We start from the raw sequence: 26,092 nt of genomic DNA, 5'->3' as shown, positions 1-26,092 counted from the left end.
AAGTTCAAAAAATAGGATAAGCAATTGCTTTGTCATGCGTTGTCAGGCAAGGATCTCAGAGCAGTGGGTTACTTTGTAAGCCCTCTCTTACTGTTGACTAGTCTTGAGAATGCTTCAAAAAAAAAAAATCACGAAAATCAATAAGGTATTAATTTAGTCTTTTATCAGCTTTCTTAAAAACATTAGGCTACAACCTGTTGTTCCCATTCTCCTCTCTCCACAATCAACTGGGAAACACAATACCTCCTAATATTTTTGTAAGAGGCTTTAAAATATCTTAAGCAGCAAGCACTTCAGGCAGCTTCTTTGCAGCTCTTCAGTGATAAACTTCAGGACTGATATTCATGTACTTATACTGTCACTGAACTGTGCACACTGTTCTTTTACAGTAGCAATGAACCTACACACTGGAAGTGAAAGAGATGAGTAATTTGTCCATAATTATAAACTGAAATAAAACAAAACTTAAAACACAATGTGATGACCTGCAAACTATCATCGCTGCTTCAAGTCAAGAAAAATAAACATGTTCATCAATTATGCACCTTTCAAAATAATTCAAACAATTAAAACCACAAGAGATTTAAAGCAATTGAGACAGTATGTAAAACTTACCTCACTGCCAATGGGGTTGCGGGTTCAACTTTTGGTTTCTGTTTTTGGGCAGGTTCTTCTTCATGTTTATTCTTCCAACCAAGCCAGCCACTTGCAACAGAAAAACACATTAGGAGGATCATACTAATGGTCCTAAAAATCCTCAAACTATTATGTAGCTACTAAAACAAAAATAGTTTAATGTAATTTTTTATATTATTACCTGGCAGCGTTAAATAATGCTGAAGTCAGTTTACTTGCAACTGCTAGGGCAACATGAGACAACAGTGGCTGTGAGCTACCCTGAAAGAAAGGAATGAAGTGTTTAGAAAGTCAAGAAGTAGTCAGCTGTGAGCCAACCTGAAATGAAGGAACAAAGTGTTTAGAAAGCGAAGAAATAGTTCTTACACTGAACTCAACCGCAGAATAGTTTTTCAGGCCTCCTATGGACTTTCAGCTCAGAAAGCATAGCTTTAAGACTCTGCAAAATTTTAATTCATTGCCCCCAGAAAAGCCATTCTGACATCTCTTTACCATTTCAAAATCCTCCTGCAAGTCACTGGTAGCTCAGTATGTTTGTCTGCAACAGAAGTTAAAAAAACCCTGTGTATGATTTACCATGGAGAGTTAGCTGGTGTATGGCTTTGGCATCCTTGCAAATATCAATGTAAGCAGCTTTTCATAAACATATTGGAAAAGCAAATACAAAGTCAAAATCCTAATTCTAGCATTTTCAATCAGCTTTCAATCCTGGTAAGGAGAACACACACATACGGTCTGAATGTAAAAGACACAGCTACATTGCTGCCCCTTTCCTCCGATACAACAGAAGATGTAGGAGAAAACTGCAAATTATGCTTAATGATACCTATAGCACACTTACAAGTAGTAGTTCCACTATACGAAATCACCACAGTATACTCAGGCCATATATGTACATGTTGAAAGGCCAAAGGCCTCCAAAAATCCGTAAGATGTATGTTTACACAATCTCAACCTGATTTTTTAAAAACCTTATGTTACTTAATTGGCAATAAATTAACAAATGAAAAAAAATTTTAAAATTACTTGACTATCACATTCATTTTAAGACAAAAAAGAAAATTTCTCATTAGCAGGAACCTGTAGTAGGCATTACTAACACACCTACTCCAAATCATTCCAGTTTCAGAAGATCAAGAGGGGTAACTGTCAGCATAAAACGAACATAGGGATACTTCAGAAATACCCATACAGAACAGAGAAAGATTAATTACTCAAAGTTTCAGCAAGTCAGCTTTGTAGTACATACCTCAAGGGCAAAAAAGAAACCAGTGAAAGGATTGGATCCAACAGTAACATACTGAGACATAGCAGGTGGGCTGTTTTTTATAGCTGCATTATATCCACCTATATTGGAGGCAGTCTTCATTTGATCAAAAGGAGACAGCGTCATGATGCCTAACAAAAACATTAAGGTGAATGTCTTATACTTTCAGAACAAAGGTATGCAACTGCTCTAAAAGTCTAAATGTATTCCTGTCTTCTTGACTGACCAGCCAGTATTCAGAAGGAAGGGAGGAGGAGCAGCTTTAACCACAGAAATTACAAGGAACAGAGCAAAGAACCTGATGTACTTAGGTTAATTATAAAGCATATAAAGCATATAAAGTTGGTTTGTTTAGAAGAAAAAAAAAAAAACAGCAGAGTTCAGCAAGAAAAACACATCTACCAAATTCACTTCACCTGCCTCATTAGCCCCTTTCCAACCTCTTACCTGCTTCTGTGAAAAGAGTGGAAGAGAAATGAAGCTTACTGTCCCTCAGATCTGCCTGTCTGACAAGAACCTGGGCTTCTGCAAATCCCTAAGGATTTGAGAGCCTAGAAGTCAGTTTGTCTTTTCTGGAAAGGAGCAATCTCAAATTCAGTTTCTTTATGTGCCAGACTCAGTAAAGACCCATACCAGTTATAACCTGCCTGCCAGACAGTTCTTTAACCTGGCAGAAATCGCAATAACTGCATCTGATCCAGTCTGTCTTGGCTGTCTCTTACCAAACAAGAGAGTACAAGGCAGCTACAGCTGAACATCCTTTCCCCCTTCAAGTGGAGATAGGAGGCTCAATCAGACAAGAAAAGAAAGTAAAATATATTTTTGATGATGGGTTAATCACTACTACAGCCTTCTCCCATGATTTATTTATATCCAGCCAGTACCACTAAGTGCTCTCACCCCAAATTTAACAGCATGAAAACATTCAGTCTCATTTAAGCCAAATATTTCAAATTAAATAGGAATGCTTACCAATACTAGCATGGTCAACAATCGTATCCACATCTTGCAAACCCCATTTCTTATAAGCTAATGGTGGAGGCTGAACATTCTCATTGCCAGATGCTGCAGCTGACAAAAGTTGACAAAACACAAAACAATTCCTACTGAGTAAAATGCAAAGTAATAGCATAACAGAGGGGAAAAAAAATTGATGCAAGCCACAAAATAAGCCAGTTTTAAAATAACATATATCTAAACACCCACTGAGTTAAAATGGCCTTTTGAAATACATACGTTAATGAAATTAAAACATTTTAAAAAAATAACCTAATAAAATTGCATATGATATCCTATCACAACTATATCTTGTACTTGCAGAGAGCTTTGTTTTATGGTGTAATATTCTGTACAATTTTAAAATGCTATTTCTTTCTATGGCCTGGGCACATTTAAGTGGAAGCTCCCCTGCCAAGGTACTTGCAAAGTCAGCATACCCACTAGGTCTGTAACAATGTGAGGTAACAACAGTAGTAAAACTAAAGCGATGATTTAAACTCTTCAAAATATCTATTGCCACGAACATAAATGATCAAGAATGAAAGAAGATGTATTACTCTGGCTGCAGATATTACAACTAGCCATAAATGTCTCCCTGCAAATAGTGATCTCTCATTGAAAGAGCAGAGCATGTTCTGGTTGTGAAAGTAGATGGATATTTCTCATTATAGTGTCTGTCTCTGTCTTATTTGTTGCATGATTCACAGAGTATCAAGTTTTTAAAGTTCTGATTTACAAGAGTTTTGTCTTCTGTTACATTCCATGAAAATGCTACCTTTTCATTAAGAGGATAAGAACAGATATTATTAGATAGTCCCAGGGAACCATTTAGCACAGCAGCTCAGGATCTGAGCACAGCTAAAACTGGATGTCTAGGGAAGAATATTAGAACAAGGACACATATCTGATACTTCCTCTAAACCAGCTTGTAAAGAGACCTCCTCAGCCAGAGGTAAGCTCTAAGCACTCAGTAAACCTCCACAGCTTTCTTCTCCACTGATTTTTTTTGTCAGTTTCCCTCTAAGCCCAAGGAAGCTTTTCGCATCCACGTCAACCTCAGGCAAAGAATTCCACAGTTTAACCTCACGCTGCACAAACACCCATCTACTTTTTATTTTGAATTTACTATCACCTAGCTTCATTTCATGCCATTTCATCCTAAACTGGAAGAAAGAGTGAGCAATCCATTTCTACTGAATGTCCCCATAGGATTCAGAAAAGAGCTGTCTCACCACAGTAGCATTTCTCATTTCTTTACCACTCATCCCTTCTATGTAAGTTTCAAGCTTTAGATTAAGAGTGCTGCTGTCCCAACAGTTCCTAATGCTGTCATGCCGGCACATCCATTGTGCTTCCCACCTACACCCAGCCTCATGATTGTCTGCTGGTGTGGCCTGCTGTAGAGGCAACAAGAATCTGACAAATCTGAAGTTCAATGAGAACAACCATCAGGAAATTCGGGAGAACAATTCAGCAACAGCACCAGTTTAACATTTTATCTTGCAGAATGGTAACAGCCCCATACTTGTGCCATCTACTACACAATACTGTCACACAGTTCTCCTTTCACCCCAGGAAACTGACCCTATTTCCAAAATAGAGCATAAACACGAACTACACTAAAGGAACAGGATCAAAGGCTGCACAATCAAACAAGGTATCAAAATCTCTGAGGCATTAACACAAAATGCAGTGACCATTACCGATGTCATCATCACAGCATTATCTCTTGCCACAAAATCCTTACAGGGAAGAAAAAGTATTTCACTAACAGTCAGTGAAATAATCAGCATCCTGATGTGCTAAGCAGCACCTAAGCAGCATGCTGTGGGTTAATCCCAGTGGGCACCTAAGCACCATACCGCAGCTCGCGAGTAAAAGTGAAAGAACTTGTCGGTTCAGATAAGGACAGATTAACAGGTAAAGCAAAAGCTTCACATGCAATCAAAGCAAAATAATTAATTCATTCACTACTTCCCATCAAGCAGGCAGGTGTTTAGCCATTTGCAAGAAAGCAGGGCCTCATCATGCATAACTTGGGAAGTCAAATGCCATAACTCTGAACTTTCTCCCCCTTCTGCCTTCTTCCCTCTAGGTTTTTAATCGCTGGGCATGACATCATATGGTATGAAATATCCCTTTGGTCAGTTGGGGTCAGCTGTCCCAGCTGCGTCCCCTCCCAACTTCTTCTGTAGTCCCAGCTGGCTTGCTGGCAGGGCAGTGTGAGAAACGAAAAAGGCATTAATGCTGTGTAAGCACTGTTCAGCAATAGCTAAAAACACCCCATTGGTGTGTTATCAACACTGTTTTTCATCACAAATCCAAACCACATCGTCATACCAGCTGCTATGAAGAAAATTAACTCTATCCCAGCCAAAACCAGTATACAGTATTGTGGTGAGAATGTACAAGACAGCCAACGCTACTTGCACAACTTGGGCTTCAAGAACATTTTCTGCAGAGGAAGAAATTTGCTTATATGCAGTAGATGCCTACATATTGATGGACAAGCAAGGCAGATATCAAATCAGGGTGGAATTTGTATTTAACAAACGTAAGTAATTTTCACGTAAAGTACTATTAACAAAGTCAGAAATAAACGTTTCCTGTCAAACATACCTCTTGCTACCTGATTGCGACATGCACGAAGGGATTGAAAAAGGCTGAAACCATCAATTGTCACAATTGCTGCTGGGTACAAGATACTTAGTTCTTCATTCTGTGGAAGAAAAAGAAAATCACTGTTACTGTTGTAACAGCTTCCTTTCTAGCTTTCTGTACTATTAACTACATAAAGATGAGGATTACATCCAGAGAGTTAAATCTAACAAGTCCAGAGTAAGGCAAAACTACAGAAATTCAGTATTAAACAATCCAATATATGAATAAGTATGTTATCTACGCACATAATTTTATACTTTTATCTTCTTTCAATGACTTTTATATTTGCTTAATATATTTTATGGCTTAGGGAAAAAACACAAAAGTTACAGCAGCTTGTGAAGGCCACAGAAAAACAAGTTTATCTAGAATGCAAGAATCAAGGTTTTATGAGCCAAATTCTGAAACTGGATTAGCCTCTGAATTACCAACTGGGCACGTAAATGCTAGTTTGGTGATATAAATTCAAGACTCAAATTCCTTAATGCTTCTGTATTTCAAAACTGATCCCAAAATGTCATGCTAAATCACATGAGCATTTGTATAAAGCAAACTTGGAAATTTCTGTAACTTCATTAGTTTTCTGCATAAAGCATATACACTCTGCCAAGAGCAAAAGCTGGCTTTTCTACTACATAGCTTGAGCTCTAGTAGAGCCTTCTCTGCAGGAAATATAATGACATGCAGGTTCCTAGCACTATCTCCTATATAGATTGTTTTCATTTTCAGTTATCTTCTCTCTGAAATAACTAAGGTAAGTTCTTATGAATGAGTACATATAGCTCTTGGCACCTGTAAAGTTGCATTTTCTCCTTTCATCCATACATTATCGTATCTTGTGCACATTAATGAATAAACAGGAAATGAATGAAGCCTTTCTTTGCAAGGCCACCACAGAGATAAACAGAACAAATCTGTATAGCTAACCAAATACTACAAAAAATAAAAAGAAATTCTGAATCTTCAAACTATACAGGCATGAATACTCCTAGAACGAGAAAACCAGAGTCTCTTGTTCTAAGGAATTGTCCACCCATCAAAAACTTGTAAAGGACATAGAGGATTCACAGACAAAACTCCCTTCCATACCCCGTAACACTGCCACTTTGCTTTTGAAATAATCTGACAAAACCTGTTCTGTGACACCAGGATGCCTGGGAATTTCATAGGTTCTGCACTTCAACTGTAGGACAGGATCTTCATTTAAAAGCTGCGCAAGAAGCAGTACTCCACTCTAGAACAGAAAGAATAATAAGCATGAACATTTCTGTCCCTTTTCTTAGGGAAGGCAAAAAGCACTATCTGCAGAAACAGAAGTTTTATAGAAATAGATGTTTATTACAATAGCTTGCTTGTGGGCCTGCCATGCCGCGAAACATACCTCGGTGTAAAAACGAACATAGCCAGAGGTGAAGCCGACAACAATGCAGGTCCAGTCAGGACGGCCTGTTGAACTCCTGTTTCACAAAGATATACTAGAAGTTAAAAAAAAAATACCACCCTAAGCTGCAGACATACAAAAGTGTAATGGAAGGAGACTGATAATGCATATACATACGAATATCAATCCTTACCTCTTCTGACTTGCCAAAGGGATACACAGTACACTACTCACACATTCACTAGAAACAGAAAGATAAAACCAATAAGCATATTTTTTCTCCCATTGTGAAATTTTTTTTTTGCTTTACACAAGAGACCTTGCTGAGTCAGCATTTAAAATATTTTAACAATATATTAGTGCAGCACACAATATATCAAATTCATACTAAAAAGGCAAAACCCACCCTTTCATTCTTAAAGACATTTTCAATTACAAGTTCAAGAGCACCCAAATAGATTGCATGAGTGCTTATTACACCTTGTTAATGTTGTCTTTCATCATTCACATTCTGTGAGTACTCTTCAGTAAAGATTCAAGTTAAATCTTACAGTAAATAACTTTTTTCTGATCTATAATGATATACCAAGAACCACCACTATTTTTAAAAAACAACCGAACTATATTTATCAAAATATTTTTTTGAAACACATTACACAATTAGGGAGAGTTTATATCCACTGCATTTTACTGCTTTATAATTTGAAAGCATTTGAAGACCTAATATGGTCCTCCCAGTTAATGCAATAACTGAGCATGCTCAATGCATGACAGGTAAAGCATGCAGAAGGCAAGCAGATGAGCAGGCCTCATTATCTCAAATCAAAAGTTATTTAACTGTTACCATGATAGAAAGCTTTACAGTGACTGGGGAAACAGAACCAGTACAAAGGTTTTATGAAAGACTATATAAATTCAAGATGACATCCCAAACAGCATAAATGCCTGCAGTACTGTTGATTATTTGCATTTCAGGTCACCTCCATTCCACAATGAGTGATTAAATAATCAGGCTAGACAATTACAGAAAAAGCAGTTTTCTAAATGCAAGTTTGACATGAATTGCAATTCAATTACAACTTCAAAGCAACGTTAAGTACGCCAGTGAAAACTCATCTTCCAACAGCAAAGCTTGGCCACCACAGAACATTGTCAGTTGACGGCAACATTAAGGAATTTAAAAAAAAAAAAAAAGTCAAGTCTTTCCACAGTCTGACAGTAATTGCCATATTTGCACTGCCACAGAAATAGAACCCAAGAACCCACACCTCCAGGAAACACTCGCAAACCTTAAATCAAGATGTAGTGAATATAACCGTGTCTATCTAAAGAAAGCTACCTGTTCCATACAATAGTGTCTCTTGGAGATGTAACAGTAGTAAGAAACCAACCCCCAAATAGAATTTCTTTTCCTTTTTTTTAATAAAAGATGACAAAGTAATTTTAGTGTTAGTATGGGGTAAAAAAAACCTTAAAGAGATGCACATAAAACAGTTGAAATGTGTAGCAGCAGGTTTATAAAAAAGGATTATGATTTTTACAGACTGGAGAGAGGCTGATTAAATCAACACCTCTTGCAGCATAACAGAAGGTTGAAGCCAACAGGGAGCATATTCAAAGGCAGACAGCAACTCAAGGCTGCAAACTTAATAACAAAATGCAAAAATGTTCTTCCATATGGGAGATTCAAGAAAGCGTCTGCCTGGTTGATTTGAAGACAGATCGAGCAGAAATGTTGTATAAATAGCAAATGTATGACCAAAGCAAGTTTCACAAGTCCACTAAACAGCTTGGAGCCCCAAAACAGTTCTTAAACCGACTGACAACATAAAAGGATATTTACAAGGGAGGTAAAAAATTAAAGGCGTAGATGAAGTTCACTGCATTTCAAAAGATAAACACTTTTTCTATCACACAAATGTTGCTCACTGCTTATAATTTGGAGTGACTTTTTGATCAGTGAGATAACTTTATATTTGTTTGATTCTGAAAATTAAAAAGTATTTCTAAAACAACTTCATACATTTCCAGTTGCAACATATGCTAACAGAATTTCATCTCTATTATAAAAGTAGATTTTCAAAAAGGGTACATGTACTTCCCCCCCCCTTCTAGAACATGAACTTATAAAAAGCATGATAACCCAGATCTACTAGGATGTCTATGTTATATGCAAATACACTGATTTGCACACAGAGTACTTCTATTAATTTGCGTGAACTTGTTCTGAGATATCCCACTACACATGAAGAGTGACCTTTGCAGAAAATGTTTCTGGTCACCCAGCTTACTCCATTTCTGTTTGACATTAAAATGCCTAAGACCATGAATGCACTTTGATGAAAGAAAAAAAAAAAGTACAAGTAAAAAGCATATGCTACTAATTATTAAACATGAAAATGACACTTTAATCACAGCTGCATTTCAACACCTACCCTTCTTCAACATTCAGAGAGCCACTCCAGCCAACAGCATATTGCATTTCCTCTTTTCCCTTGTCACTCTGCTTCCATTTAGCTGCCATTAAGAACAAATACAGCATCTGTAAAACTGTAATGTCTTGCATTTCACAGATATAGTTCTATTCCTAATCCTTCTCTTCTGTACGATACGTCCTACCACACTTAGATTAAGCATCAATTATAAACCTTGAAGATCATAAAAATAACACTACATTTTTTAGTAACTTCTCTAAGGAATTCCTATGCTTTCTTAGAAATTTACACAGAACAACAATCTACTGAAATTCTGAAATGCCTAGTTTAATTTTACAAGATTTATACAGTAATATCTACTTCATCAAATTTTAAAAGATTCAATTAATGAAACAGGGATCCTTAAGAAACAAGTACTAAGCAAGAGCAAGCTTATTCTGGAATGATTACTGAAGATGAGCTTAAATAAATAGAAAATTTTAATTTTAACTTCCAAGACAGACATGGGAATCCTACAGTGACTCTGACAATTTTTAATCATCCCATCATAATCAAGGTTAGAAAACATTACACTTCGTTATTCATGAGGTGCTATTACAGATAACATTTGATTGTTGAATCACCTCCCAGGTGCCAATGGACAACTTAAAAAAAAAATATATTAGTGTTATGTGCCATTTGTCTGACAAAACTTGGGACACAGGGACATTTCTGCTGTTGTGTGGTAAACTGCCACTGTGCTTTTCATCAGAAGCAGTTCTGCAGCAGGTGAGCTAAATCATCTCCTTATTCTTGATCCAGTAGGAATTTTCTGGGGAATACTGCTATCTTTTCATTTTCTGTGAAAAATTAGTGACTAACCTACATCAGTTTTGGAACACACAACTTTGCAGAGAATGATACATGCAGCATGACAACTCAGTGCAATCTGCCTAATTATGCAACTCCAAGCTTCAACACTGTGTTTTTGTTATAATATTCCCTACATCAGGAGGTTTCCCTCCATCATGCTCACGTGCCACCAACTGCAGCTGTTAATAGCACCGGCACCCTAGGCAACAGCACATCTGTAAAAAGCAGCTGGCTGATCAGTGTTCACATATTACTAAGGGTACCTTTAAAAGAGTTCTGAGACACCTCCTTTAGAGTAAAAAACAAAGCTGTTCTGAGAGCCCTGCTCAATACTTCCTCCTCCAAGTGACACTGCCTCAGTTAGCTCATTTTTTTCAAGGAAAAAGAAAAATAAGGTCAAATATTTCTTAATGGCTAGAAGTAATATAAAAGTTTTGTTTTGCTATTGACCACAATTAATGTCAATAACATCACAAGCATTATACAAATTTATACATTAAATTTAATTATTCATGATAAAATGTTTTTTTCAGATCAAAATATAGCTGAGGAGTAAAGACAAAACAACTTACTTTCCAAGCAATACCTAGAAAATGCATGATGTGTACTATATACCACTCCAAAACTCTTGAAAGTACAACTTGCAAGTAATCAGGTGGGGCAGGGTGGGGGATGATGAGGACATAATCTTGCCCTAATTATTAAATGTACTAGTATATGTACTTATTAGAATGTATACTCACGCACTAAAAAGACTGCTTTCTGTTCGTTAGCTATTACCATCAGGTCATTTGTTGGTGACAAGGACAACACACAGTCCTGAAGCCAGTAATTTCTCTGGTTCTTGGAAGCAGCTTCCTCTTCTTCCTATAAGTAAAGCTTTAATCAACATATGCAACAATTTTTAAATGCTGCAGCACTTGCAAGATTTATAACATTTTGGCTCACCCTCAATACCAGCGCTAAATGAACCTGTCAAGTCACTAGAGCTCCAACTTGCACGAAAGGCCATGAGAAATGCATCAACCTTGCACTAATTCTATCTGTATATTTACAAAACAGAAAACAAAGAACTCATCACTGCTCCTCCAAATCTTCTCCTTTCACCAGAAACACTAAAAGACTGAGAAATTTTTATTATTATTCATTAGAGACTGGAAAGAATGTCCTCAGTTATTCTCATTGTAATCTGTACTGAAAATAAACCATTTATCCAAGCTTACACACCAACCAGCATTGAATAAATATATGCACATATGAAGAAAGTAACTAAGCTGACATTCACACTAAAGCTTCATGGTAACATACAACAGGCTATCACCTTGTGCCTTTCCACAACAAGGAACTACAAAGAAACAAATTAAAACTAAGAAGTGCCAAATTTTAAGGGTTCAACAATGGGTACATTAGATACCATCATTACATATAAAACGATTGCATCTTTTTTTTTCCTACAACAGGTTTTAGGCAGACTGCTACAAGGTCTCTCAGAGATGCTACTCCTGCTTTCTTAGCTCCATCCTCTTGACCACAGCAATGAAAATCACTTTGCCCTATCCACAGTCTCCATTTCCCTAGCCACCTCTCCAATCCTACCTCCTCCTAGCCGCTCAAAATACTACTCCGTCCTCTAGTATCTCAAAGCAGCTATACACAAACAAAAAGCCCAACAACTTCAGCATGATCATTTTCTGATCTATGCAATTTATTCTGTTGTAATAAAGTTGCATGTACGTGAAAATACACACATCTACTTCAGGCAGAAAAAAAACTTTACATAACATACTCATAATCAGCTATTCATTATATTTATTTCCTTTCATAAGGTTGTACCATAAAAATAGTCACTTTGTGCACACATGACTACTCTGTATGTCCATCAAAGTCTACATTAGCACAGTACAAATATTCAGCTACCTATCTTTGTCCACACTATCACTTGCTTTGTGCAAGACGACATTCTATTTTCATGTCATTTTTGCCTGTTGATGGATACCAAGTTCCATAGCAACACATTTTCCCTGATTACTGATACTTTTCAAAACTTTATAAAGAGATAAAGAAGTTGACTGTGATACTTGTGACAACTTTAACTCCTCATGACAGAGATAAACATATCATGTGTAAAAAATGCATAATCAAAACGCAAAGAAAATCCTTTTAGTAATTTTTAATGTAATGATTTTCAAACTGAGGATAAAGAAACAGAAATGAAAGGCTCCTCTAAGGATTAAGCGGAATTAAAATTACATCTCAGAGAATTTATATGAAGTTATCTGCATGCATAAACAAAGAACTTGAAATCTAGAGACATAAAATACGGCCATGTCATGTTAGTGACAAAAATAAGCTAAGAGTTAAAACAGGAAAAGCACTGAACTTGTCAAAAGAAACCATTTTAAAAGGTGAAAGACAGAATGATCAAAAATCAGCATTTAAGACAGGATTCAACATCAGCATCCCTACAAAATAGCTAATGAATTCTATAAAAAGACACTTCATAGAAAAAAGAAAAGAAAACTTTCTTTAAATTTTAGATTTTTTCTTTTTTTTTTTTTTTTAAATTTCAATGCCTTCTGAAACATTGCTATGTTCCATGAAATAGATGCTTGTCCAAGCAACTTGAGTAATTCCAAGAAAAGAGTCATTTTAGATCAACTATAATGCAAATCAACAGTTAAAAGTTTTAAAAAGGGAATTCATTGTTATATTATACTAATAATTCTCAACTCCGTGCTGGACTGATGCACTCATTTTGGTGTACGTTCAGACAGACTCACATATTTATATGCTTCTACACAGAACAACCTGTTTGCTGTGGATGACAGTTCTTTCTTTCTGAAGAGTTTGACCCAGAACCACTAGCAACTTTGGAGGAAAACAGGTAGGCAGAGGAGAAGGAGATCTTTAGCAAGAAGGGTGTGAACTACCTGGCAGAAGAGTTTGACATTTTAAAGAGTGAAAAAGACAACAGTTTCAATTTAGCAACACCTGCTGGCTCTATCAAATTACAACATAAGTAGTAAAAAAAGCATTTGCTCTCCTCGTTAAGGAAGTGATAAACTTTACAGTACATCTTACGAAGATGTGGCCTGAGAAACATACTAATTTCCTGGAAGTTACAGGGGAGCTGAACAGCCATCCTATTTAAAAGTTTTTGTACTCTTGTTATTCCCTGACATCAGCGTCAGTGATTCATCCCTGGGAGACACCATGCTCATTTCAATTTGTTTCTTGCCTCAGTTGAAAAATCTGTTTCCCTGCTGAAGCAGTTTCAAGGATACTGCTCAACTCCTTGGGCATACTTCCTGCATACTGAGATAAAGACAGCAGATAAGAGAGTTTTGTTAGCGAGGTGAGGTCTGCATTCCTCAGTCTACCCCCTTAGCTCTCTCTAACAGGGAATTAATCAAACAATTCTGTTCAGATGATTCATTCAGGTGTAGAGGATTTCTTCACAGTTTCCCTAACATTTTATGCAAGTCAGCTGGCAGCTAGAAGTTTCAGCCTTACCAACAGTTATAGACTAGCCATATTACCCTTAGTTGAACTGGTTGGACAGAGGGATGGTTTTCCCCCTTTAAAGAGCAACTGTGCTGTCCCATCCTCCACCTGTAATACCATCCACACATCACAACATAAAAGGAGTACTACACAATCATTAGAAAGATGCTTGTGTCACTGGCTCATGATTTAGGAGTCCTTGATTTATATTAATTCATAGTAGATTATTATATCCACTGCCATGCCCTACTGTCTCTGACTAGCTATAAGACAAAAAAGATACCCGCAGCTGCAGCAGCACAGAAAGATGTGTATATATTCTAGTGAGAAAAAACCTACAGCATACAAGAATATGAGTAATTATCACAATAGGTAACATCCAAGCTATATTTAGAAACAATTAGAAGAGCAACGGACAAACAAGCAGTCACATTTAAAACAACATTCAAGATCCCCCTCGTCCAGGTGATAACTACATAGGAGGAAAAAAAACAACTTACACACATACAAACAAGTGGAAAAGTCTTTTAGAATGGGAAAGTTAGCAATGAAAACCCATATATATGAACTTACAGGTTCTTGTAATTCTGCTTCATCCCAGGCTCCCCAGCCACCATCTTCCCAGCTTGTTGACTTCCCTGCTTTAAACAAAAAAAGATTTGTCACAGGCATACAGCATAGGCAATGAAAAACACAACCAAAAAGGATTGCTAGTGGTTGCTTTCCTTTCCCCACCAATGCATTATAATTTCGTTTATGGCAGATAGTAAACAAGTTCTACAGAAAGAACCATGTTGCAGTAGAAATGGCTGTCTTATTTCCCTGCATTTACTTGCACTTCTAACACTATGGAGAAGTAGTAACAGAAGATGTAACCTAAGTACAAATTGGAAACAGGTGTAATGACATCTCTGTAAAATTAATTCTGACAGACTGCAGCTAGAACTCTGTGTAAGTACCATCTTACAGTTCCTGGTACAACACATCATTAATGCTTCTACAGGGCCACTCTGCACTTTACTGGAACAAATTATTCAATCAAATTTGTCTTTTCTCAGTTTCTCACCAATGCTTCAAGAGAGCTAAGACATTTTTCTAGTTTTATACAGTAAGCTGAAGCGAAGAGTGAGGGCATAAGGTGGGGAAACCCTATGTGTCCACTTGACAAAAAACTTTCTCCAGGAGGTAGAGAGACCTAAGACCTCACTGCAAAATTTAAGCTTCAGCTTATCTAATTATTACTACTTCAAAGACAACAAAAGACCCATATGGTACATATTAGGCAGCTACAGAGGGAAAGTAAGGGGACAACAGGCTTTCTCCAGCCCTTCAGGACTCTATGTATATGCCCCCAGATGTTTTACTAACTGGCATAAGACGACCTGTAACACACCACAAGAACCACATATGCACAATTTTATGATAAACAGTATTTCTATACACAAATAAAATATCTTCCTTTCCCTAATGGTGGATTTTGGTTTGGCTCAAGTCAATTGCAGGTTCATCCAGTAGCACATAAGTTCACTTTAACAGGGAGCAACAGTATATGGAAATTAATTTGTGACAACAAAACATCCGAGCCCAGGATAATGCAGAACCCATGACCACTCCCAAAGCAAAAGCTGAAGCTGTGGCCTCTGAAGGGAAAGTGAGTACAAGGACCTTGGCTATTCAGGTCTTTGGAAGACAACACAGAGCAAAATTAATGAGACACTGATCAATTTCAATTATGTCATTCAGGAACCTCAGAGAAACCACAAGCTTACAAAATACCTCAAACACCTGAGAAAATGAAGATTCACAGAGACAGGCCTACTTCTCAGTTGTCTTATAAGAGTGAATGTATTAGTCATATAAAAAAAAATCTGAAATTCTTTCATCTAAAAACACAGAATTTGATGTGAATTTAAAAGCCTAAGCAAAGGGTAATTATCTACAAGCATTCAGTAGTACAAGATGTACAACTCAAACACCATCATCATCAGGACCCTCAACAAACCAATAACCATCACTGAAGTTCAGTAGAAAAGCCAAGCACTGACTTCCATCTAGAAGCACTAGCACGAAATCTGAAGCATCATCAATAAGACTTCAAGACTTTCAAGTTTTTTGTTAACTGATGTCACGGCCGCTTTGATCTTAAGAAGTTGTTTAAATGACATGTTTCAAATTAGTTTAAATTTAGTTTTAAGCAAGGAAGATTTTTGCCATATTAGATGGTGAAACAGTATGGATGAGAAGGTTTCTATCAAGAACACTCCAATATTATTTGGTCTAAAAACTCTGGTTCCCTTACCACCAAACAAAGGCAGAGTCCAGTACAACAGAACAGAAATCTGTATTCTGTCCGTTTAGGCAGATTTTTAAACTTTTGTACGACTAATGAAGATGAAATTTTAAAAAAAAAAATATTTTAGCTTAAGAAAGGTATTTCACAAGACCGTAGAAGACAAAATGCCTGCTCCATGAATAACCTTTGTTGAAACTGGAAAGTCTGCACCATCTACAAAATAGGTGAGTCAGCCAGTTTTACTGCATCATCATCAATACAGATCTGACTGAACAGTTATTTCAGGCCTAACTATATCAGCAACAAGCTTCCACGGGGTCACGGTCTCATCTTATATTTGAGGTTGAGAATTTTCCAGTGTATATAAAGGAGAATTATGGCAAATACTGTTGAATATAAATCACAAGAAGAAAACATTAACTAACTTCAATGTTTAGTTTAAGATAGCTAACAAAATTCTACTTCTGTTTGCATTTTATTATCTCAAAAGGCAACAAAATCGCCTTCCTATAAAATTCATGGAGCAAAGATAAAATTCACGTCAGAGTGCCACCGTACAGACAGGAACAACCATATCCAAGAAACACATTCAGGGCCAATGCCTTCCCTGCAGCAGAGGGCAGACCAACCTTTCCAAGAAACCTCAGTCACTTCAATTCTGAGACTGAACACCCAACACAGAACTTCAGCTGTGAGGATTCTTGTGGCCTGTTTGTGAGTAGCTACATTTTCATGGTTCATTTGTCCACAGATGAAACTCGATCAATCAAAAAAGGAGGAAAAAATAAGGTAATGGTGAGCCATCATCCTACTGATGAAGCTGCAGAGTTCTTTCAGAACTGCAGCCTGCTCTGCAAAGCCAGCATCTCCTCCAACTTAACAAGAGTTTACAAGCTTGCTCCTTCATATCCATCCTCCAAATTGCATAGACTGCTCCTGTATGTGTTAAACATATGTACTTCTCAAGCCCCTGCATGCACTCTTTCCCATCTTTCATACATTAAATTTTTTTTAAAAAAAGAAATCAAATTAAAAATAAGTGTTTCCTTATCCATATTTTTCAGACACTTCACCTATGCAATGGGTATTGAAGCAAGGTATTAAATAATAGACAACTAACCTCTGAAACAATGGACAGAGAAGCAACAGAGGGATATACCTGTTATACTTCAACTCAAACCACGGTGTTATTCACCTGTGCCAATGAATTACAAAATATGCCACAGAAGCTGTCAGCTCGCAGAGATTTTCCCATGCACCAGCACCTGATAAGGTGGATCCTGTGTCATTTCTCACTTGACCAAAGCTCTGTTCACAACAAAGATTTTAAGAAATACCCCATCATTTCCTTTAGTAACATTACAGATCATAACTAGCAACTGTGGAATCTAAGACATTATCAATTAACCAATACTTAATCAAGCCCTAAGCAGTTCTTGACTTGTAACATGTTCAGTTTTTCCAGTCTACTGTAGGGAAAAAAAAATCAAGCTTTCCTGTGCAAATCTACATTCCCATTCACCTCAACCTCTGACTAGTAGTAGATGTCTGGTAAACGGTTCTCCCTACTTTGATAAAGCAGCAGCAGTATTCCAGATTTTGCTTTACTGGAGAGATTGCAAAAGATAAAGATTAATCTACTGGGTCTACAAGAACCACTTCATTCTTTAATTTGAAGCATATGCCATTAAAACTTCATCAGCAGCACTTTTAAAACTTTAGAGCTGCTTTAAATGCTGCACATGTGCAGCCCTGGTGTCAATGTATAACAGAATTCATTTCAAGTATATTTATCATAAACTCAATACCCAAAAGAACTATTTCTACTGATAAGCGTGTTTTGTTTAAAAGACAAGAACTCTCCTTTGAGAGAGAAACTGTAGCAACAGATCTAGACCAATGAGGTCTAACTGGCATTTAACGGGTCCAATTAAATATGAAACATGTTTTTACTCAGTCTAAGACTTCCTCCCCAAATTGCAGAATATATCTCTCAGCACAGAAAACAGCCGGTGTCCTCCCTTCCGAAGCAGCATGATGACCTGGGGCAGGCAGCAGAAGCCCTTCCCTCCCACACTCACATCTATGTTCCAGCTCTATGCAGCAGGTTACCAGCAGACACACTTGGCATGGGCTTTCCCAGAAGAGCCTATGTTTGCCCAAGTGGGAGAGCATGTGTTGAAAATTGGACCCTCAAAGCCCCAGAGGTCAAACTACCCCCATCTACACTGATATACAGCTTTAAAACAAGCAAGTTTACATTCATAGATTATTTTTTTAATAGATAAGAAAAATTTCAACTCATGCACAAGCCAATCATCTAGATTATTTGCCATAAAATATCAAGCTGCATAAGACAAAAAAAATATGTACACTCTTTGTACATTTAAAAATTATTAAAAAACAAGTAATGCATCAATTTTTTTCATATCTTAATGTACTGTTTTTGTCTGGGATCAAGTTAATTTTCTTCACAGTAGCTAGTATTGTGCTCTGTTTCTGATTTGTGACGACATAAACACACCGATGTTCGAGCTACTGCTGAGCAATGCTTACACAGCATCAAGGCCTTTTCTGTTTCTCACATGTCCTGCAGCAAGCAGGCTGGGGGTGTGTGAGAAGTTGGGAGGGGACACAACTGGGACAGCTGACCCCAATAGACTAGAGTGCTATCCCATACCAGGTGATGTCATGCCCAGCAATAAAATCTGGGGGAGAGAGAGGTGATATTCAGAGTTATGGTGTTTGTTTTCCCAAGCAGCTGTTATGCATGATGGAGTCCTGCTTTTCTGAAGATTACTGAACACCTGCCTGCTGATGGGAAGCAGTGAGTAAATTCATTATTTTGCTTTTATTGCATGCAGAGCTTTTGCTTTACCTATTAAACTGTCTTTATCTCACCCACGAGATTTCTTACTTTTACCCTTCCAATTCTCTTCCCCATCCCACCGTAGGGGGAAGCGAGCAAGGTGTGTGGTGTTAGCTGCCTACCGGGGTTAAACCATAACACTTAATTGCAGGTGTGTAGCTTGTTGGGTTTATGGTCTTCCAGCTTGTTTCCCACCCATGCTTTAAGAATTTATAAAATTATTAAGCAATCATTTCTTGCACTATTACTGAAGTGCAAGAGTCTCAGACTTTTTTCTATGTATATTTACTGCAATTCTGATACCATCAGATTGCATAATTAGTGAAGAAATATAAGCAGTTTCTTTTCTCTTCAGGTCAACAAATTTTAAAAACAGTTTAGAATCTTCTTGCTATTCAGTAATCATAGGCCACTTACCCAAAGCTCCTCTGACACAGGGACTGACAAATACATTAGATTGTTTTGCCAGTATTACGAGGAAGCCCCTTTTGAGACTAGTATTACATTTGTCTTATCACTTCAGACATCCGTAAGTGAGGAAAAATAAACAACTAAATATTACACTCAAACTAAGTTAGATCACTAATCTGAAAAAGAATAACTTGAGCAATTTATCTTCCTTTAGATAGTCACAATAGCTTTCAATAGAATAAAAGATCACCAAGTTAAAAATAACCCAGGTACTACATAGATTCTTTAAAGTAATGCTGCAGCTTTCTATGGCTTACAGTTATAACGTAACTCCAAAACCAAAGTTCGGGGTACCATGGTGGGGGGTGGAGTTTTGTGATTCTATATAGCACAGGAAACAGATTACATACAAAACATAGTATTTCAGCTTTCTTTCACATGCAAGTGACAGCTTACAGTAGAGCAAGAAAGAAGTCTACCCAGTAAAGGAGGTGCTAAAGCAGCAAAAAACTCAGGTGCAAAAATAATTTGGACGAAGTACTCCGACATCATTGTCACGCATCAACATGTGTGTTGAGAACATGTCATTTAGTCTTCCTCATATCTCAGAATGTATTAACAATTACGGATGTAACACAATTCAGGTCAAGTGCATATTTTTATGATATTCTACATGAAGACTGAAAGAAAGGAATCTTAAAGGTATATAATGCAATCTGGAGAGGGACGATCTGATTAAAGAGGCAATACAAAAGAGCTTGTCAGAAGACTCTTCAATAGCAATATAACAAATTCAGGAAGAGGGATACAGGAGCAGTTAGGAACAACCCTACTGCTAAATGCAATCTAAAATTTGATTTTGGAATGTATTTTTTTCTTTGTAACCTTGTTTGCAACTCTGAAATAAAAAGCCTGTCCTTCTGTATTCCTGAATTAAGTTAGTTGATCCAGATAAAGCAAAGTGTGCAAGCACAATTCCAAGGATGTTGTTTAGAGGAACTGGGCTGAAGAGCACTTTTCAGGATGCTGTCAATGTAACAGAGCTGGATTTTGGATAAGAGTTTCTCTGCCAGGCTTAAGCCATCATTCTTACTGTAAAAAAAGCTGTAAAGTGACACCTTATAGCTCTGAGCAGGCCCCCCCCCAAAATCAGGGGGGCAATTTTTTCTTCCCCCCAAATAAACAACAGTATCTCAAAGCTGTGAGTTAAATTCCTCAATTTATAAATATTATAGAAAATGTTATGTGTCTTTATTGCTCAATTTTCTGCTCTCTTCAGTTAAATATCCATTAGTCTCTTAACACTAAAATTCTGTTATGACTGTGAAGCTTCATCACGTTTTTCAAATAAGATGGATTTTTTTCATTCATATTTACACCTTATTATAGACAGTTGTATAACGGAGTTAAGTGTTACAGCTGTTTTCTGATCTAGCCAACACACATCCCAAAACACTTTCAAAACAGCAAGCTGTCAAATTAAATGTAACGCAAATACTTTCTATTCCCAGTATTTGCACAGTTGAAACAGCAGTTTTCAAAGCCACTTAGCTACCACTGGGCGTGGGCTCCACACATGATTTGTGCCTCATTATTACCATTAACTCTTCCCAAGAAACTTAAGTTCTCATGCTTCTTCATGAAAATATGAAAAAGCATTCAAACCCTTCTTTTTCTACAGAATAAAAGCATGGGAACTCCATATGAAGCATCTTTAACCAGCTTACTCCACAATACCTTTTTTTTAAGCCACTTGAGGCAAGATGCACCCCAACACCTATTATGCTAATATGTACAATAAAAAAGTAGCTATATTTTGCTTCATGGCAGATCAAATAGTTTATGAACATTCATTAAGTTATTTCAGCATTTCATTATTAGCAATCTTAACATATGATTACATAATTCAAGCAAGAACGACATGACCCCTTCCTTCCAGTGCTTCCTGACCTAGCAGTCGACAGGCACCTGCAGAACTGACTTTACACAGGATTCAAAGGAGGAGGAAACCTTTTCTTTTCCTCCCCAGTTTACCACACAAGTATATCCTTTGCACAAACTAGACAGTGTTGGGCTACAGAAAAAGATTAAGTGTAGTTGTAGTTGATAGGATGCTTCCCATTATCTTTTTCTACTGTTGAATGTGTTTAAATGTTCACTCGAACAAAGGAAAGAAAAAAATAATAATCAAGTTCCCTAAGAAAAAAAAGTAATTTTTTTATTCAAGTTAGTTAGCTACATCAGTATTTTTAATATATGTAGCATTTTGATAAACCTTTTCAAATTAAATTTGAAATTGACAGCCTATATTAACATATAAATAAATTAAATATGCTGCTATGTCAAATACAACTATGTGAGAAGGCACAGGTTTTTTTTATTCATACTAAAGACACCTAACTTCAAACGTTTATTAAAGTCACAGTGTCACATAGTGATTTAGAAATGTATACTGCTTGCATTTTCAGAACCAAGCAAACTCTTTTCATTGAAAATGTATCTACAAAAATGCTGTTATATTAATCACCCTAGATTTTAGCGTAGCAAATACACTCACAGAAAATATTTTGGTTTGTTCGGTTAGAATGAAACAATGGCCAAAGCTAAAACAGCAGAAAAAAACTCTTTTGACTTTTAACTAAGAAACTGAAAAAGAAAAGACCTACAGCTTCTAACAAAAACCCTAAACCCCTCGCGCTGGAGAGTCTGGAGGCACCTTTTCAAAAACATTTGTTATGCAAAAATCTGATGGGAGCTTTTGAAAATTCTACTAAGCACCTAAAACATTAAGTTATGACTCAAAATAAAAGTAATCAATTTGTTAATTGAAAAACTTTGTTAAATAAAAATAAATAAAATTAAAATATTTAACAAACATTTATTTCCCTAAGGTAGACAGCATTTTGCATTTAACTATAAAGTTTAAATACTAGTGAAAGAGTTTCCATACAAATGCAGCATAACTTAAAAAAAAAAAAAACACACAAGAAAAAAATAGTAAATAAGAGGTTCTGATTCTCCACTTCAAAATAAAAAAATACTTAGAACTTTGACCTGTGTTTATTAATATTTATGTAATTGCTTATATGGGAATAAATATAGCTGAAGTTTAGTACAAAAGCTGTATTTGATAGAAAACAAACATATTTTCTTTGTTGAACATACTAGCAAAAACAAACTACTCTTTATTTTTTCCCCCTAAAGAGTAGAAATACAAAAGCAGATTAAAATTCAAGTTTTTAAGTGTACAACTTTATTAAATTACTGTTTAAGACAGTACTTTCTGCTGATGGAACAGTTTTTACTAAAGCATTCCCTGATAAAAAAACAACATTTATTTACATCTTGGCTTAGTTAAAAATATTTGCCTTGTCTTTTTGTGCCATAAAAGTGCAATATGCACTTTAAAAAAAAACCAACAGAACAAAAAACCCAACAAAAACTTGCTTGGACAATTTTCTTTTTCTTTCCTTGACGCACAACACTAGAAGCAGAGATTTGTTTTATGTTCTTATACTTGATTTACAGCAAAGAGCTCTTCCATGTGAACAACTTAAAAGCCAAGGTAGACAGCAATCATCAAAGAGAAAAGGGAGTAATTTTGGATTGCCACGCAACAGATAAGTTGCTTATTAAGAAAAATTAATGGATTAGTATGTAGGTGAAAAAAACAAAGGAAGGGAGAATGAAAAACTGAATTAAGTGTTTCCAACCAGAGCAATAACTGTGAGTGCAAGACCAAGAGACCGGCAGCAACTGTAGGATCGATACCACCTCGCCTCAGCCTGAGTTTCAACACAACCCTGCAGCTTAGCTATCGAGTTGGTCAGGCCACAAAGTAACAGCAAAGCAGACTTGGAGGAACCAGCCCAAAGGGAAAAAGAATCTCCAGTTCCACATAGCCGAACCCTGTTTTCTCTAACTTAGGATACCTCCACAATTTACTTATTTGTAACTTAAGATACTTCTGCAAGCTGTAACAGTGTTTCTCCCTGTCAAAGATAAATGCACTACAGATTTATCCTTCAAAATGACTAATTTATGATCTTATACAAAAGTTGTTTTGAGAACTCTCACTTGCGTACATTTATGTTCATTTACCCTGAGCCATGAAAACAGCTGTGGTATCACAAAATTACAGGCACAAATCCAAAAGACTTCAAAAAATCTAAATGAGCAAAATTTTGAAAAATACTCAATTCCAACACTCTGCCTCAATGACTGAATGAGCAAATATAAAAATAGTCCAGAACACAGCCAACTCACTAAAATGGAAGAACAGCACATTTTAGAACTTGCTGCTTCTTTGTTTCTATCATTTTTGTGGTTTTACAACATACTAAATGTTTTCTCTCTTTACAGCTGCCATTTGACAAATCCACTCCAACAAAGGTATTCAAGAGTTATTTTACACAAACTTCTCTCACATGTACCACCACATTTGAGAGAAATATTTTCATTTATTTCAGCACATACTTTTAGAAACACAAACATATTACAATCTTTTGCTTTTATCTTCAGCATTCAAGAGGCACTAACAGGACCCTACTGGTTCCAGAATCCCTTTAGATATGGATGATACCAGAAGAAAAGCCATATGGAATCTGTATGCATTTTTCAGAGCATTATTAAAGTCAAAAACCAAGCACAAGTAGCACCACATAACTGTCTTCTACCAAAAGTTTTGGACAATGAAGACTGACTGTATAAAATTCTTCCAGAATTACTTCCTTCCAAGTGCATTTCAACAACAAAGTAAATAAAATTCAATCTTGAATGCAAAAAAAAGCAATAATAAAATATAACAACGTGCATACAGAAGTTTTAGCGGTAAAGCTTACTAGCTGAACATATACTGTACTTTTAAAACTTTTTCACAATTGCTGTGTCAACTTTTTACAAGGACCTATAGTGACAGGACAAGGGCTTCAGGTTTGGTTTGTTTCTTTTTTTCAGTTTTAAACTGAAAAAGGGTAGATTTAGACTGAATATAAGGAAGAAACTTTTTACGCTGATGGTGGTGAGACACTGTAACAAGTTGCCCAGAGAAGACAGGGATGTCCCATCACTCCAAGTGTTCAAGGACAAGGCTTTGAACAACCTGATATAGTGAAAGATGTCCCTGCCCATGGCAGGGAGGTTGGACTAGATGGACTTTATAGATCCTTTCTGACACAAACCATCTTATGATCTCCCTCTCTTTTAATTCCCCCACAGACCTTTTAAGCTTTCTGCTTTCTCTCTAGCTCTGTTTACAGTTCAGAGGGCTTTACAAGCATCATCATTAACCTCTTCAAAGACCTTACCTCCAGGCCAAAACATCAGCCAAATTTAGAGCTATCACAGTACTGCACTAACAACATACAGGCCAGTGTTTCATTTCCCTGTACAGTCTGTCTTGGGCGTGGATCTGTTGGTCCTTCTCCGTTGAGAACACCGCTTCTATGCCAGACGGCTCAGCTTTTGCTGTGCATTGTCTCACTCAACAGAAGTCTAGTCCACGACTTCAGACTGTAGTTGCTCTAAAATGTATTGTCTTTTAATTTAAGCTGCTAAACTAAATCTTCACTATACTTTGTGTTTTGCATTATTAGACAACCCTGCATGCACATTTATTAACTTTACTAGAACAGCTTCAGGCAACTGCACTCTCTTAACGACAAAATTACAAACTTTAATCTCGAAGTTTGCGGCACACAGCATCGGCGGACAAAGAGCTTCGCCTACACACTACAGGATACAGACTGACATCTGACAACAGCTGAACACCTGAAACTTACGGACAGCAGGAAAATCTGAACTTGCAGATGAAGATGCGGCACCTGTAGCAGGTCGCCCGCCCTTTACAGCCTTTATCGCATTAACGGTGCCGGGGCACTCAGCTACCCGCGGTTACCCCCTGCATGCCCCTGGCACGCCCTTGAGCTGATGGGGACGGCTAGGAGAGCGGCGACGAGCGAGCCCAGAGCCCGGCCAGCACCCCCGACCTCGCCACCAGGCAGCCCCGCCTGTGGCCACCAGGCCGGGGCGCACGGCCCCGCCAGGACAGTCCCCTGTCGCCGGGCGGCTCTCGGCGGGAGAGCCGAGACTCCCGCCCCACGGAGCCCCGAGAGGCCCGCGGGTCACAGTTCCGCCACCACCGCCCACACGAGCATCGCGCCGGGCCGGGCCAGGGTCGGGCCGGGCCGGTCCCACAGCTCCCCCCCCCCGGCACCGCAGGGCGGACCTACCGCTCTCCTTGCCGGCTGTGGCGCTGCTCTGGCGGCGATGCTGGCAGAGGAAGTCGCGAGCCACCTCCAGGTCCTGGAAATGGCCGAAGGGAACCAGAGCGCACGACATGGTACCACCGCCGCCACACAACCCGGAAACGGCCGCGGCCTTCCCTCACGCTCGGCGCCGCGCGGCCCTGCGCAGGGCGCATGCACGGCACGGCGCCGCGGCACGCTCCTCCCCCTCCACTCCTGCGCGGCCCTGGCCGCCCTTGGCAGCGGCACCCTGGGGCGCCCGCGGGTCTTCAGCCGCCCCGGGCCGGCGGGAGCGGAGGGGACGCAGAAGGGGCGGGCTCGGGCTCGGGCTCGGGCTCGGGCTCGGGCTCGGGCTCGGGCTCGGGCTCGGGCTCGGGCTCGGGCTCGGGCTCTTCTGCCGCCGCCGAGCAGCGACGTGGCTGCTGGTCGCAAGACAAGCGTCCTGTTACCAAAGACAGGCCTCTGCCTTGTTTCTAAAATAGTTGTTTCTTACTAGCCTTCTTACTGTGTGAGAAAATAGCGAATTACTGACCTTCGTA

The 26,092-nt window shown here is 38.0% G+C and overlaps 1 protein-coding gene across 3 annotated transcripts in view; it reads right to left on the bottom strand.

The window, feature by feature from the left end:
• Positions 1–25,711, bottom strand: part of RAB3GAP2 (RAB3 GTPase activating non-catalytic protein subunit 2) — a 48,525-nt gene extending 22,814 nt beyond the window's left edge. The window contains exons 1-12 of one of the 3 annotated variants that reach the window (XM_063328410.1): positions 25,539–25,711; positions 14,309–14,376; positions 10,975–11,098; positions 9,380–9,461; positions 7,138–7,185; positions 6,945–7,020; positions 6,696–6,797; positions 5,522–5,621; positions 2,876–2,974; positions 1,886–2,034; positions 818–897; positions 616–705 (exon numbers count right to left, since the gene is read on the bottom strand). In XM_063328410.1, the coding sequence (XP_063184480.1) occupies positions 616–705; positions 818–897; positions 1,886–2,034; positions 2,876–2,974; positions 5,522–5,621; positions 6,696–6,797; positions 6,945–7,020; positions 7,138–7,185; positions 9,380–9,461; positions 10,975–11,098; positions 14,309–14,376; positions 25,539–25,647 (1,127 nt within the window). In that variant the 5' untranslated portion in view covers positions 25,648–25,711. The remainder of the gene's footprint in view (positions 1–615; positions 706–817; positions 898–1,885; positions 2,035–2,875; positions 2,975–5,521; positions 5,622–6,695; positions 6,798–6,944; positions 7,021–7,137; positions 7,186–9,379; positions 9,462–10,974; positions 11,099–14,308; positions 14,377–25,538) is intronic. The other 2 variants (XM_063328413.1, XM_063328412.1) reach the window with 2 other exon arrangements.
• Between the last annotated feature and the right edge of the window lie 381 nt (positions 25,712–26,092).

This window comes from Chroicocephalus ridibundus, chromosome 3 (genome assembly GCF_963924245.1).
Source record: "Chroicocephalus ridibundus chromosome 3, bChrRid1.1, whole genome shotgun sequence".
Lineage (NCBI taxonomy): Eukaryota > Metazoa > Chordata > Aves > Charadriiformes > Laridae > Chroicocephalus > Chroicocephalus ridibundus.
The sequence above is the reverse complement of the archived record's forward strand: the minus strand, read 5'-3'. Positions and strand labels throughout refer to the sequence as shown.